This window comes from Ciona robusta, chromosome 1 (assembly GCF_009617815.1).
Source record: "Ciona robusta chromosome 1, ASM961781v2".
Classification (NCBI taxonomy): domain Eukaryota; kingdom Metazoa; phylum Chordata; class Ascidiacea; order Phlebobranchia; family Cionidae; genus Ciona; species Ciona robusta.
Genome location: NC_143235.1, coordinates 3,702,665 through 3,718,723, shown reverse-complemented (window position 1 = coordinate 3,718,723; position 16,059 = coordinate 3,702,665). Strand labels below are relative to the sequence as shown.

Here is a 16,059-nt window from a genome sequence, read left to right as displayed (position 1 = left end):
GATAGTAGAGGTTTATAGAAATATTGTGTATGATTAAAGAAGATAGTAAAGTTAAAATGTTACCTTAAATAATAAGCATCAGGAAAATAAGATTTATTTACCAATAACATATGTTTTTCTGTTGTTTTTTACATAAAAAAAAATAATATAGTAGTAAAACAACAGCAATTTAAATACCTGTAGTAAACAACCATTTGAGGCGGGACTAAAACATTTTAAATAACGATAAAAAATTTGAAAAAGTGTCATGAAAAAATGTAAATTGCACCCTATTCTAGGCATTTCAAATAAAAAGTACCTGTTATTGTAAACCATAGTACATTTTCAGACACACTATTAAACCCTGTATTTTTAATGTTTAAAATTAACGATTGAGTTAGATTATGTTAATATGTGAAGAAGCATTTTCGTAGCATCATTTACATTAGAAGAGCCACAGTGTTAAACTCCGTCAATCCAACACAAAAGTGGTCATGCTTGAATACCTTCCCCTCAAATTACAGTTTCAGCTCTAGAAGTGCCAGTTACTGTCTCAGCATTTGTCCCAGTTGATATTTCAACGTTTGACGCAGTTACTGTCTCAACGTTTGTCCCAGTTGACATTTCAATATTTGACGCAGTTGCTATATCAGCATTTGACCCAGTTTCTGTTTTAGCATTTGTGGTTTTACTTTTTGTTACAAGGTATCTCCCAGTAACAGGTGAGCTTCTTAGTGGTCCAACAAAAGGTCGCAGTACGTTGTCGCGGAGTGGTTTCCACCATAATTTACGGACATCATTTCGCCGCACACATACAAGAAAGAAAATACTAACACCCTGCACAGAATTGGGTACATACCATATTGATATAACATTTTTACTTGATGAAAATTAGAAAAAAAATCCTGTAAAACCATTGCACGATATTAACACTGTGTACAGAATGTCAAACATACCATATTGACATAAAACTATTTATGAAAATAAGAAAATAAATTGTGTCAGTACTAGTAGCCTACTCCACTGTTAGAGTAATTCTACCTTCACAAAGTTGTATCAGTAAAATTTCCAACACTTTTTAATTTTTGTTGCAAGCATTTTATGCATGACATATAACCAAATTTTTACTGTAATACAGATGTCCACACAATTATTATTGTAGCAAACATTCTTAACAGAATTTTTTATAAAATAGCTTTAAAATTTACTTTACATTTTTTTCAAATGTGGCTTATACAATTTTTTTACAAAACTTTTTTATATAATTGGCTAAAGCCAGATAACAACACAGAATTTATTTTATTCCTTTGCCTTTTTTATTTAATATCATTTCTCACTTACTTCTAAAGTTGCAGCTATAGTGAAAACCCAACTCATGACCAAAATAAAAGTGTCATCATTAGATAGTATCATAAAATAACCAAGTACCCATACAAAACCAAGCGTGCCTGCCAATGTACATGCCATAAGTAAATGTTGCCCAGCAGTTCGCTTTTGCATTGTTGATTGCACCTATGGTAAAGATAAGAACTAATTTAAACAAAATATGATTTTAAAAAAACTGTGCTAGTTAACAGTGTGTTCGTTTACTTTAACCTGTACAAAAAGGTTAAATTTAGTTAAAATTATTTTTTTAAATTACAATGCGCAATTTTTGTTACAAGCTGTATGAGACAAAAAATATAAAATTTTCTGTTTTCCTTTTATTTTAATTGTTCATTATTTATCTTCATTGTATAGAAGATTCTATCATATGTTGCACCATTTTATAAAAAAAACAACAATTTTAATAACTTATAATAATGATATTTATTTAACTTTAAAATAATAATAACTTAGAACACAGAGATTCTATCATATGTTGCACTATTTTTAGCATTTTATAAAAAAAACAAACAATTTAAATAACTTTAAAATAAAAATAACATTAAATACAGACAACAAATTAAAAATACTCCAACTCACCCTCTTTCTATTCCAAGTTATATTTCGAATAACGAGAAAAAATATTACAATATTTAGCAGCAGAACAAGACCTACAGGGAGTAAAAAGGAAATATACAGGGATATTCCATGTAACCAACAGTGAGTCTCAGCAAGAAATGCGGATGTTGGTTGTTCTGTTATTTCTGAACAAAATAAAACAGATTAAAAATAGTGCAATTTTTTTATTAAACGGAAAAGCATGGAGCCATGTTTTAGTAAAAAATGCAGTATTGGTTGTTCTCTTGATATTTCCGATAAAAATTATGCAATTTTATTTTAAACGAAGAAGATGAATCATCACTAACCTGGCATTTATGTAAAAGGTTAAAGAACTTTTCTAAAGCCTACAACTTCTGCACATAAAATAAATAAATAGCACTTATTTTTTAACAGAATAGCAGACCAATTTCGAAAAAATATACACAGGAGAAGCAATCATTTAGTTCTTTTTCACGAACAAAATGTTTCTAGCATTTGGTATTATAAGTGTTAATAATAAGCAACCTTTCCAACACTGTAAAACTGCACCAGACATTTTGGTATGTCTTGCATTTGCAAGCTATATATTTTCAGTTAAGTTGCCCAGTGATGTGTAATGTGAATGTAAATTATCCTGGCTGGAAAACAACAGTCACTATAACATGGGTGTTATGTTTTATGCACCTCGTGCTAACTTACACGTTACCATGTATGTTAATGTTACTTTGTGGGTGAATATTTTTGGGATTTTTGATATATATATTACTGATATTTGAACAGACCATTAGTGACCACTAAGTTAAAGCAATAAATTGCCTTTAAGTATCTTGCCCAATGACACATATGCGCACTATGGTGGTAGAGATGAGCCTTGAACACATTACCTCTGGGTTAGAGGCATGCGCGCCCACAATAGTGCATGTATAGTACTGTAGTGCATGGGGTTACTTGTTAATCAGATATCTTACCAGCTCCACATATTGGTGGGTACTCTGGTGTTTTTGACAGTGGTAGAGTGATGCCTAGGTTTACACCAACAATGAAAATAGGAATTCCGTATGACAGGAGGTATAATGTTTTGGTGACACGCACTATGCTTATGTTTACAATCTGAAAAAACAGAACGTCCTAAAAAAATTAAAGACACACCATTTTTTGAATTTATAGGTATAGTTTTTATTAGACTGATGTAGTATTATTAAAAACTAAAGTTTAATTATAATATGAATAACTTTATTTGTCTCTTCAATGCCAGTAGTTAAGTTTTAGAAATATTTTAAATGAAAAGACAGGATATAGCAACAAAACAACAAAATACGCTTACAGTTAAAAACGTATATACATTTATTTAGAAGGAAATAAGTGTGGTTGTTACACCTAGCAGACAAATGAGCCATTTAGGTTTAACCATTATCAAGTTATACTTCTAATGGAAAACAAAGTCTGCCTAAAGACAGAGCTCGTGCAATAAAACAAGTCACTTTGCAACTAGAAAACCTTATGCGAAAAGACACAAGATTACTTACTTTTACGAAAGCAGTGAAGAGAATGTATCCATACACAGCTGTCCACATCCATGTTGTTAAGTTAAAGTAATGAAGAAACGCAGTGCTCGTGATGCAGATGTTGGTGTTACTCCGAAGATCAACTCCTATAATGAAGACAAGGAAGACCAACGCTTGGTTGATGCTGATGTTAATGATTGTCTCATTGGGAGCTTTTTCTCTTAGTTCTCTGGAACGTTTTATTGTATTGTTAGGTTTAATAAATTTTTTGCTTTGTTTCGTAAAAAAAAAATTCTTAGATGTCCATTGAATTTCTTTTGTTGCGTATAAAAAATTTTTTTAGTGTATTTTTTTTTGTTTCTGTTATTTTTGGTAAGTGATAAAAATGTCCCAGAGCCCGTGGAAGTATGGTGGGTAGATAGGTTTTAAATAGTCAAGTTATAATGTAGCAGTCTTTATACATACATAACACATATTGTGTTTTCATGAGTGACGTTTTTGCAGTATACAGAAAATGGTTAGTAGGCCTGCCTGCAAACCAGAGGTAATGCTACCATTGTGGGTCGTATGTGTCTTTGGGCAAGACAATTACCGGCAACCGCTTCGACCCAGTGCTGGTCACTAATGAGTTGTCTAAATTATCAGCCATACATAAAAAAAAATAAAAATAATCACCCACAAAGTAACATACTTGGTAACTCGTAAGCTGCCACAAGGTGTATGAACACCCATGTTATAGTGACTGTCATTTTCCGGCCATGCATAAAGTTAGCTACATTTAAAGATAATTGTTACTTGACTTACTTGAAAGAAACCAGAATTACAAAAGTGATTATTAAAAAGACAATGGAAAAGACACATCCAATGTTGGAGACCGTTGTAAGAACTGCATCTTCTGGAACTTCATGTACATTCTGAAATGTGTTTTCATGTAACTATCTATGTAAGTAGTTAAATTTCTGGAAGTTAAATAGCTGCAGTTTGGTGGTGGGGAAAAAATGCATTGTGAGTTTGATATGCGGTGTAGAAATGAACTATTGTGTTCAATGTGAAAACTTGCTTGTTACATAATAGCATTCTACATTTTAAGCATGTTTTTTGCATAAATACACCATGCATTTTCTCTTGATTACAACAAATTGTATATTTCATGAGATGCACAAAACGTCTTTTTACATTTCACTTACTACTAGCAGAGCAAAGTTAGTGAGATGGTTGCATGAACATTGAGCTGGCACCGAGTTTTCAATTAAACAACAGCCTTCCTTGGACCAAGAATTTGTCGCGAAGTCCCAAAACACACAAGTGTTGTTCGTATACATGGTCTGAAATTTAATGTAAAAAATTACAAAACTTAAAATAGTCATTTTCTATATAAAAATACGGAACATATCTTTTTATTTTAGAAACTAAATACCAAATAAATAAAAACAAGAAAAATTAAAGGGAAAAATATAAGGTTAGTCATTATTAACATTCATTCTCACTTTTTGAGTTGTGGTATCAAAAAATTCCCCAACTTTTGAAGTAACTGTGCTATGTGTGATGTTCACTGCATTGGAAAACCCTGAAACAGAAGTATTGCCCACTGTAGCACTTGCAACCTGGAAAAAAATAAAAACCATCAGAAATAAAATTGCCGAAGTATTGAGGTTAAAGCGCTTGCTTTTTGAGTTTTGACTTAGCCCATAGTATATGGGTGTGAAACTTAAGTCTGCCACAATTGTGGGCATATGTGTCTTTCAGAATGTGTTTTGCAATTGTTCGAACTCAATGGCATCTTATGGGAAATCGAACTTTACTCTATACAAAAAGTTTAAAAAATCAGATATTTACCTACAAAGTTACGTTTGTGACAAATTGCAAGCGAAAAATTGTTGTATAAAACAGAACACCAATGTAACAAAGAATGTCATTGCCCTGCTATGGCAGAACAAATCTATTTTAAGAGAAAAACTTGAAAAAACAAAAAAAAATAAACTTTTGAAAAAAAGAAGAAAAAAACAGCTTACCCAATTGGCTCTCTCCTTGTTTTGAAATAAGGTAGAATCTCTATGGAGAATAAAAACAAGTTTTGTGTTTTCTTCCGCTGCTCTGCGCTTACGAGAAATTCCTTGATTGTTAAGAGCAGCTTGTATTGCTACTGCTGGTATGTCAACTCTTATTGGTTGAATTAGATTCCCTGAGCTGCTGTTCTCGTATATCATTGGCTCAAATCTTGCTGAATTCATAACACTCTGATTTTGTACCTGTGGGAATAAACTTTACAGATAAATGGGCAGGGGATCTTCAGTAATAGACCCATTAACATTATTTTTGTTTGCAAAACAATGTGTTAAGTTTTTTTTTTCAGAATTTATAATTTAATGAGGAATAGCAGAATGCATAACTGTAGTTATGACAAAAAAATAGGCCAAAATTGCAGAATTGTAAAGTTTGTGGTGAAATGAGGAACATTCTACAAATGACATCAGTAACTTACAAGCAAATACTTGCGTTTGAAACCCCTGTGCATGGTAACATTTAGGAAAACTGTTATAAGAGATACTATGCTATGCTTGCCACAATCTATTTTTATCTATTTGGGTATAAGCAGCAAAACGACAGTTGATAAAAACTATGGAGTATGGTACAATCAGTACAATCAGTTTTTTAATTTTTTTTTCAAATTTTTTTAGGACAAACTATACAAACCTGGGCCACGATATTTTCAGTTAAAAAGTTGAATTGAGTAGTTGAAACGTCAACTTGAAAACCCAGGGAATCAAGTGATGATAAAAGAGAAGTCTCTGATCCAGCAGGTGATGTTAGTTGTATTTTTGTAGTTATGTGGTCAGCTATGGAAACTACTTTCTGATAAATGTTTTCCGTCACCTGTGAATATGCAGTTGCACAATTTGGTGGGACGAGAAAATAGAATGAAAAGGTGTCCTATCGTTTTTTTTACCTTACTATATCAATAGAAACAAACAGTGTATAAATCTTTAGAAAAACAACGGTGTTTAAATTAAAAATACCTGAATGTTCCCTTCACCAGCAAGCATGGTAACTGATGATATAAAGGTAACCACATTGTTTGTGTCGTTGTCGCTGACAATTTCAGGCACTGACGTGATTAGATCCAACTCAGTTAAAACCTCTTCAATTTGGGTTGCAGTTACATTTGTGATGTTAACCTAAATTTTTTTTTTAACATGGTGAAACAAGGCATTATGTAAATTAATTATGTGCACTTAACCCATTATCCTTAAATAAAGGTGTAGACTAAATTGCCAGTTGTAAAATATTAATATTTTTTTTTTTAGATGGTAAATTAGACATTTGATAATAATGTTAATTTTACATAGACTCGTCTAGGTGGCGGCAGACTTAACCTTTTTCTGTTAAATTTATGCAATTTTAAACTGAATTTTGTCGTATAGTAGTAGTTTTTTTGTCTAATAAAATTTAATTATGCAAACATTGTAAAACCGAGCTTAGATTATGTTATCAACTTAGAATATAAGGTCATTTATTGTCATGGTTTAATTGAAATATCGTGTAAAACATCATATCCCTAATAGCTTATATATGAGGTGTAATGTATTGTTGTTATAGGGCATAACAAGATATGCATGAAATGAGTCACCAGTTCACCACTAAACAGAGGTTGCATGATACAGTGTGTGTCTGGTTTGCTGTAATGAAACAAACAAAATAGAGTATATTAATATTTGTCTTTCTGGCCTATTTTAATAATATTTTTAAGTTACAATAGTATAAATTTCAATTGTTTCTAATATTTTTTTTTCTTAATTTTAATTTTTTAATTATTATAACGGTGTTAAGTTAAAATGACATACTTTTGTTTAAAACCTCAATTAAACAAGAAATTAGATACAGTCAAATAAAGCAAGTAAGTAGCCACATGCCACATCATATACCTGTTCTATTGCAGTTTGAATGTCATTAGCAAAGTTACAATCAGTAAAAGACACAGAAGACTCCAGAAACTGAACAGTGCTTCCACCGCCTGGTTCGGTTTGTACACCGCATAAAATAGAAGCTATGGGGTAACCTGTAGTAAAAATAGATTGTGCAACACTGTGAACTTACAATTTAACTTATTTTTAATAGAGATATTAAGTGAATGTAACTTACTTTATCCTCGCGTGGCAGAACAACAACAACAAGCGTTATAAAATGTGTGTTCATACACCTCATGACAGCTAACCAGTTACCATGTATGTTACTTTGTGGAATTGTGGGTGATTATATTAACTGTTATATTGACCATTAAAATAAAGAAATAAAAACTAAAATGTAGCAACCATGCTTATTTTCTTCCAATTAAATGTAAATATGTTTTTGTCTGTAAGTGTGTTTTGACAACTGTTGTTTTGTCGCTATATTCTGTATTTTCGTTTAAAATATTTTTAAATTTTCGCTACCGTAATCGAAGAGACAAATAAAGTTATTCGTATTATAACTAAATTTTAGTTTTAAATAAGACACCAGTCTAATAAAAACTATATATATATAAAACGCTACCGTAATCAAAGAAACAAATAAAGTTATGATTAAATAGAAATAACAGAAATAATACAAGTTTGTTTTAGTATACTCTTATTACTAACCCGATGAACATCTTTCATTTGAATAAGCAGTAAGGGAAGTAAAAGTGAAATTAAACGAAACCATCACCCCACCAATACTAAAAGATCCAAATGAACATGTATCTGCAAGAGATATACAAATATGTTATTTTTGTAATGAGTATTCACTGTTTATTTCAACGCACACAAGTTCCATTTTTATGGTATGGGAAAACAAATTATTGTTGGTTTAAATTAAACGTTTTTGTATGTTTAATATGCTAAAAACACATGTGTAGAAAGATACAAATATGTTATTTTGTAATGAATATTTACTGTGTATATCAATGCAAACAAGATTTTACTGATTAATCTGTGTATAATATAAGATGTTTCATCATGCAACTTTTGCAGGGGATGTGAATATATAAATAAAATTACATAACTTTAAAAAGTCAGAAATTCGACCCAAAAGATGCTTTTATAAAGGCATCACTGAAAAAATATCTGTGAACACTGCTCACTTGTGCAGCTAATTTCTCCCAAGCCTCCAAATCCAGGGTCACAGATACAAATCGCAATTCTGTCCCCACTTCCCAAGTCATAGTCAAACGATTCCGGTATTAACGCAGTTTCAAGAACATGGCACGTTGCATTGCTTGCACAAGTCTTTCCCAAACATGGGTTTTCTAGAAATGTTCAAAATATATATCATATCATTTTGTCATTTTTGTTAAATATTAATAAATTAATTTGTCAAGAAATTTTCAAAATTAACAAATTAATTTGATGAAATTTGTTTAAAATTGACATGCTAAAAATTAATGCAATTTTAGTGGATTTAGTGACACACTGTATTTAAAACCATGATAGGACCTTACAGATTTAAATTTTAAAAAATAGTAAAAAGTTAAAAAAAAAAATATTTCTATTTTGTTTTAATGTGCATGTTATACTTTTATAACCTATTTATTTAGCAAAACCTAAATGCTTTTAAAATTTTCAGTTGAAATATTTTGATCACATGGTTTTGGAGAAGTATTTATTACTTCTAAAGTTACAAAAAACTAACAAATTGGTTGTGGATAACCCTTACCATTGAGAATGCAGGTACCATTGGTTCCTATAATAAAACCAGGATTGCATTGACAAGTAAAACTCCCCACTGTGTTACTGCACATTGTGTTAACTGGGCAAGGGTTGGAAATGCATTCATTGATATCAACACATACACTGAAACCATTATTAGCAAAACCTCTGCGGCAACCAGAGCAAATGTAGCTCCCTATAGTATTATTACACTCTGAATTAAGGCAAATCGTGGGGTCTACAACACATTCATTAATGTCAGTACATGTGAAGCCATCTCCAGTAAAACCAGCAAAACATGTGCAGTTATAACTCCCTGGCATGTTAGTGCAATTTGCCATAGGGTGACATTTGTCAATCTGGCATTCATTAATGTCTGCACACTTAACACCATCGCCCACAAACACATATCCTGCTTTGCACTTGCAAGTGTAGCCCACATTTTTGTTTGGAACATTTAAACATATAGTGTTTTCCCCACAGATAGTTTGCCCGGAACAGTGATCTGAAATTAAAGGAATACGATTATATATAAAAATGCTTGTTCGTGGAAAATCTAGTGCTCTGAAAGTCTTTATTTAGAATAAAAATAAAGTAAATTTTAAGTTGTTTTTTATATATTGAAGTCATAAATAATAAAATATTTGGAAACTCCAATAATAGTAAAAAAAATTGTACAAGTCAACCTGCAAAAAAATAAAATTTGAACAAAATTGTTATGCTAATCCCCTTTTTCCCTATTTTAAAACTTAAGAGTGATGGTTTGTTTTAGAAACTACCAGCAAAACAATATATCCACATGTGTTGGCCCCAAAAAAGTATTAAAAAAGTACATATGGGGACCAAATATAAAAAAAACAAGAGAAATTCAAACCTATGCTGCAGTTTGGAAGTTGTGACCACGTTGCATTATATGTACATGTTGAAGTAACTGGAGTCCCTGTGTATCCCTGAATGCATTGTATTTGTCTTTTGCAGTTGTAACCACATGCACCATAGGCGTGTGGGGCTGGTTTTGATCCAAACGGTAATGTTGTACTACTATCGCATTCTAAATAGAAAATAGGGGGACTGAGATAAATGTATGCATGAATGTAATGTAACTTACTTTATCTTCTCATATTTGGAAAATGACATTTGTTTAACACCAGTGTTCTGTTTCATACACCTTCTGCCAAGTTGCCAGTTACCAAGTATGTTACTTTGTGGGTGATTTTTTTGGGGGGGAATTTTTCTATTTTTTTATGTATGGCTGATGATTTGAACAACCCATTAGTGACCATTGGGTTGGAGCAATTGCCGTTAAGTTTCTTGCCCAAAAACACATATGCCCACAATGGTAGCACCGAAGAGCCTTGAACCGATTACCTCTGGGTTAGAGGCAGGCCACTAACTAACTGTGCTAAGGTGCCAGTGTACTAATTAATGGTTAATGTATTATTCATTTTAATAACTCAGGTGCTAGACTGCTAGTGAGGAATCCTCCCCCCTATTATTCTAATCCAAACACTTTATATATATATATATATATATATATATATGTAACCAAAGATAAAAATAAAGTTACATACCTTTTACAATTACTCTCAAGTCGTAGTTGGGCGAAGAGAAACAACGGAGACTCAACGTAAAGTTTTGCGTAAGGGGCGAATGCAGCGTCAACGTAGATTGTATATTTCCATTATTATTAATATTGCAAGTAAACGAAACGTTAGAGGACGAAAAGTTCTGACACCCTATGGATTCATCAAACATACTTATTGTTGAACTACTGTAGTTCCAATAGCACGAAGAAAGACCGGACGCCTGAATGCCGACTGGTATTACAGAAAAGTTGGTAAACCCTCTTGCTCTTGTTATCGTTTGATTGGCAGATGAAAGAATGACGTCAGAGCCAGTACTCACACGTAATGAAATTGGAAAGGCGTCTGTGTTTCATTTAAAAAATAAAATAAATAAATAAAGGAATAAAAGAATGAATGCAACTTGTTTATTCTTGCGTGGCCGGAAAACGACTGTCGTTATAACATGGGCGTTCTAGCTATTTCATACACCCCGTGCCAGCTTACAAGTTACCATAAATTTAACTTTAACAAACCCTCCCAAAACAAAGCACCTATAAAGTGCTTGTTTTGGGGGGTATTTTTATGTTTGGCTGGCATTTTATTTTGCAACAATGCATGCTGTCCAAATCGGGTTAGACGTACAAAATTAGTACAAACCTTTAAACATCAGAATTGTGAGGCAAATTGGTACGAATAGTCGTCGAAGCATTCTCCAGATGCTAATAGTAAAATAATCTGCTAACTATACGTATCTGTACCACGTGTCGATAAAACATGTTTAGCATACATTTAATCTGTCTTTTATAAGCTGATATTGTAACTTTCGGAACTAAATATCAACATGCTTGCTTTGCTCGTTACGCTCTACTGATAAACTTACTACTGCGGTATGAAACAGTCGACAAGTAAAAAAGTTACTACACAAAACTTGTTTGGTCTAGTTTTGGAACGTGAGATTATTGACTGTCTATTATCCATCGGCTTTTTAACTCATAACAATAAAATATCCTACGGTGCCACACGTCATAGCACGAAAACTATAGTTACGCAGCAGTAAATAATGTAACCGATATAAAACGTGACTAAAAAGAGTTTTGCTATACGGGCAGTTAGGCCAATTGTTTCCTTGATTGAAACAGTACATCCTCCAAAAAAGCCGTAGTTTTTACAAAGCAGTGCAAGGGTCATTATCTATAATCGCTACCGCCACGCACCGAATCTGGTTCAAATCTCAATGGTAAATTTTGAAAAGTAGTAATTACAGAGAACTGATATCAAATTACGTGATCACTAATTATCAAAATAACCATATACTTTACTAGAACATAGTAGACTATGTAACAATAGTGTGAGCAGAAACGACACAAAGAGCGCAATCGACCGGTAACCTAATTCGAAACAAGTCACGTAAACTATTCCAGTTCTCGCTTTTTTAGGTTGTTTTTCGGGCACAGCGAAGGAGCGCAAAGCTTTTAACTTAAAGTGTCTTGTTTACAAAAAAGGCTGTTGGTCAGACGGTGATTTTCTGGACATTTTTAGCTGTACGGTATTTCCACTACGCTTTACAGTTTAGTGGGCACAGGTAATCTAGAAATCGATTTTTTTTTTAAATTTATTAAAAACAGGTAAGGAATCCAAGAAAAAAGACCATAGGGGTAAAAATAAACGTCAAGTTAAAATTAGTTTTTACGAATAATTGAACTTTTTGGACCTACTGCGATACTTCAGTGGGACTTGTATGGTATAGCCAGTAAAAGAGGTAAATCACTACAAAAGTGCTCTAAAAAGTAAAGTGCTGTTCTACGGAGCCGTTATATTTTTAAGTAGCGTTAGATATCTAATGCACCATTTAACGGTATTGCTAAAACTCAATACAAAACTGCAATTTCCTGTATACTGAACGACAAGCCCTTTTCACAAGCACGCCTATGTGGCAGTTAAGCTCTCATTGCTAATATAGAAAATATAACGACCAAGACTGCACGATGCAGCGTAATTGGCGGGCTTTTGTGGGTTTAAAACGCAGCTGTGTGTCTGGTTAAGCTCAAAGGTTGAAATACCTTTCAAAAATTGGGAACTTCCAAAAATTATTTGATTTTTTTCCATAGGATCACCTATACGACTAGGTTGTTATCCCTTGGTAAAAATTTCTTGTCAGATTCGTTGTCTGTTGTATCGCCTTCTTCGTCAATCACCGAAATTTCACGTGTTAATACAATGTTGTTCCAGAGTTTGTCCGCGGTCGCTTTTGCGTCGTCTAATACGTGTTTGGTTGAAGTTGCGTTCGTAGGTTCATGAAGACGTGAGATGGACGACATAAGGCTGTCCCCACTGGCACTGCTAAGGTGGGACTCGGCGCGACTTTCACAGGTCACCTCGGGGCTCATCATGTACCTATATTTACGAAAGGTGCACAGGTATAATAGTACTATGGGATAGGATAGGACACCTTTAGCATATAATATACTGAACGTGTTTAGGCAATTAACAGCTGCCTATAAAAGTCGTGAGGATACGGTTTTATATATTCATTAAATGTTCTTTGTTTACTACCAATTGGGACGAAGAAGTACAGAATGAAAGGTGTCCCGTCTACCCCCACCTCATACTATATATACCTATTGTTTTACTATGTGGTCAAATGTAGTGGTATGCGCAATTGAGACATAAACTTACAGCACGTCGCCGTCTTTGACTGTTGTTTCAGGCGGGGGGTTCAACAAGATGTAACCGAATTGACTGTTTTTATGAAAATCTTCGGTGTGCCTCGTTGGTTGTGGGTGACTGTCAAGGTCAAGTTCTCGCATTCGTGACTAATAATAATAGAAATTAAAGTTTAAACAATTTATACTTCTTTAAAATGTTTATTATAGCAGTTATAGCACTGTGGGGATAAGATAGCGTTATAGTACCCGACTCGTACTATTAACAAATTAAAACGCTCTTTTAGAATCGCAGAAATACGGTTTTATAATTCTGACGAGAAAAAAAGTTTTTTAAACGTCTTTTAAACAATTAACACGGTCTATGGAAGTCGTAGGGAAACGGTTTTATAATTCTTTGAATTTTCTTTGTTTAATACCAAATGGGACGAAATATAGAATGAAAGGTTGTCTCATATTTCCCAAACCCCACTATGTGTTTATACACACGGGTGAAAATATCATTCCTGTATAATAAGATTCAGTCACATTTTGTGGTTTCCATAGTAAAAACATGATTTAGTAATTGGGAAAAATACATAGTTATCTGTAAAAAAATGGTAGGCTTAATAAGAAAAATACAAATAGACAGAAAATATGGGTAAATGCCATTTTATCATTTTAAAATGTTATGATAAAAAATGAATGAAAAAAGAAAAAAGTGATTAAGAAGTTAACAGTGTGAGAATAAATTTTAAAGTTTGATTTATTTAGAAATTATGTTTTAACGTTACCAACCCTGATCATGTCGTCTAAGTTTTCTCTCTCCGACTTCGAACAATGTATTTGGTGGAGACGGCGAATGCTCTGACGTTTCGTGGAAGTAAATCTAAGCATAATTCTGTTATTTAAACAGGATTTATTAATATTCTATTCCATGTGGGTGAGGTCTCGCATCGCGGCACGCCATGGGACCTAGGTTTCATATAGGCCAGGATTGGCCCATATTGGCCCAACACCCGTGGTGCTACCGCGTTCAGGTAATTCAGTAGAGTGGGGGATGATGGGACACACTGAGATTCTTTTTTTCGTCCCATTTGGTAGTAAACAATTAAGGAACATTTAAAGAATTATAAAACCGTATATCCTTATTACTTTCATAGACCGTTGTAAATTGTTTAAAACACGATCAGGATATTTAAAGATTGTGTGATAAAGTTGTCTCGTCTTTCCCACTACATGTTTACAGTTGTCAATCGTGTATTACTTCGCTTTTTATATTTAACATAAAACTACTGTTTTTATAACACCTTCAAAAAAACTTTTTAAATGATTTATTTATTATTATAAACTTTTTATTTTACTTTTGACTAGTGTATAACTCGTATAGTAACCATATACGAAATCAGTTTAAATGTGACTGCATTCACCTTGACCGGAAGTTCTGTTTCATGGCAGACAGACTAATGGCACTCGGTCTTCGTCTCTTCGGAGTATCCACGTTTGCGTCGTCTTCGACTTCACCAACCAAAGCTGCACCTTTTACTGCAAGTAAGAGGAATGAATGTCATATATAACATTACATACCTTTTAAGTTTTTATATTTGTCTTTGAAAACGATAGCGAAGATTCACGGCCTACTAGAGATACAGCCGGATATTTCACATTTTACTTTTGAAATTAAAGAGCCTATATAGTAGGCCGTGCGAAAGATCACGTTATTTAAAATACGAAGCAAAGGAAATCAACAGCATAATAATAAAAGTTGTTGAAACACGCTATGTATAAAAAGTGCGGGAAACAATGCCAGTTGAAAGTAACTTGTTTTAGCCTCGCACGGCAGGAAAATGACAGTCGTTATAACACGGATGTTTTGTTCATACAACTTGTTACCTCGTATGTAACTTTGTGGGCGGTGATTTTTTTAGGATTATTCATCAATGACAGTTTAAACAACTCATTTGTAACTAATGGATTTGAACAATTGTGATAAAGTTCTTTGCCAAATGACATAAACGCTCGCATAGTAGCAGCGACGAGCATTGAACCAATAACCTCTCGGCTACAGGCAGGCGTGCTTACTTTTTATCATTATATATTATGTATAACAATTTGGACAACCCATCAGTGACCACTGGATTGGAGCAACAACAACGATTAAGTGTCTTGCCCAATGACGGCGTGCTAACCACTGTGCTATAGTTAAAAGATAAGTTCAAAAATTGCCAATTTTGATACTCACCGCTAGTCCGAACAGCCCTGGCCACCGACAGCGATTTGCCCCCTTGATTCGTTTCGTCCATAACGAAAGAATGGGTGAGAGAAGACGCAGCAGAAGCGCTTTCCTCGTACCGATATATCCCAAACACTATACTCCCGGATTTTCGGCTCAAGATTTTGAACATTTCGTGGTATGTTTTCCCATGTTGGTGCGACGTGACTTTGTGCTAAAAGAGAAGTTTTAATAGGGTAAGGGAAGACGGAACCACTTTAGCACATAATATGGTAGGGTAGGGAAGATAGGACACTTTTTATGCGATTTGCTCGTCCAATTTGATAGTAAACAAAAAAAAACATTCAAAGAATTATAAAACGGTATCGTCTCGACTTTTATAGACCACGGTTAAATGTTTAAAACACGATCAGGATATTTGTATATTATATGCTAAAGGTTTCCCGTCTCCCCCACTTTACTATATCCAAATATCCTGACCTTGTTTTAAACAATTAACCGCGGTCT

The 16,059-nt window shown here is 33.4% G+C and overlaps 2 protein-coding genes across 5 annotated transcripts in view; both read right to left on the bottom strand.

The window, feature by feature from the left end:
- Positions 1-69: 69 nt before the first annotated feature.
- Positions 70-12,135, bottom strand: LOC149741537 (uncharacterized). Its single transcript, XM_089893166.1, has 18 exons — positions 11,335-12,135; positions 10,684-11,040; positions 9,987-10,163; positions 9,120-9,617; positions 8,548-8,712; positions 8,066-8,167; positions 7,373-7,506; positions 6,467-6,625; positions 6,144-6,323; positions 5,462-5,698; positions 4,937-5,053; positions 4,637-4,774; positions 4,254-4,363; positions 3,471-3,678; positions 2,913-3,054; positions 1,945-2,108; positions 1,321-1,491; positions 70-816 (listed from the first exon to the last, which is right to left on the bottom strand). The coding sequence occupies exons 1-18, from the start codon at positions 11,384-11,386 to the stop codon at positions 493-495; spliced, it is 3,435 nt and encodes a 1,144-aa protein (XP_089749292.1). The 5' UTR covers positions 11,387-12,135; the 3' UTR covers positions 70-492.
- Positions 12,136-12,271: 136 nt separating this feature from the next.
- Positions 12,272-16,059, bottom strand: part of LOC149741535 (potassium channel subfamily T member 2-like) — a 31,616-nt gene continuing 27,828 nt past the window's right edge. For all 4 annotated transcript variants that reach the window (XM_089893086.1, XM_089893125.1, XM_089892935.1 and 1 more), the window contains 5 exons: positions 15,562-15,766; positions 14,750-14,864; positions 14,118-14,208; positions 13,354-13,490; positions 12,272-13,071 (listed from right to left, as the gene is read on the bottom strand). In XM_089893086.1, the coding sequence (XP_089749212.1) occupies positions 12,792-13,071; positions 13,354-13,490; positions 14,118-14,208; positions 14,750-14,864; positions 15,562-15,766 (828 nt within the window). In that variant the 3' untranslated portion in view covers positions 12,272-12,791. The remainder of the gene's footprint in view (positions 13,072-13,353; positions 13,491-14,117; positions 14,209-14,749; positions 14,865-15,561; positions 15,767-16,059) is intronic.

Bases quoted from the DNA above. Each gene is read 5' to 3' on its own strand.
- LOC149741537 (XM_089893166.1), bottom strand. From the start codon at position 11,386: ATGCTTCGACGACTATTCGTACCAATTTGCCTCACAATTCTGATGTTT. The intron at 6,626-7,372 runs GTATATGATGTG...AAAAAAATTTAG, and splicing joins TTCAAACTGCAATAGAACAG to GTTAACATCACAAATGTAAC. The intron at 3,055-3,470 runs GTAAGTAATCTT...CTGTTTTTTCAG, and splicing joins TCTTCACTGCTTTCGTAAAA to ATTGTAAACATAAGCATAGT.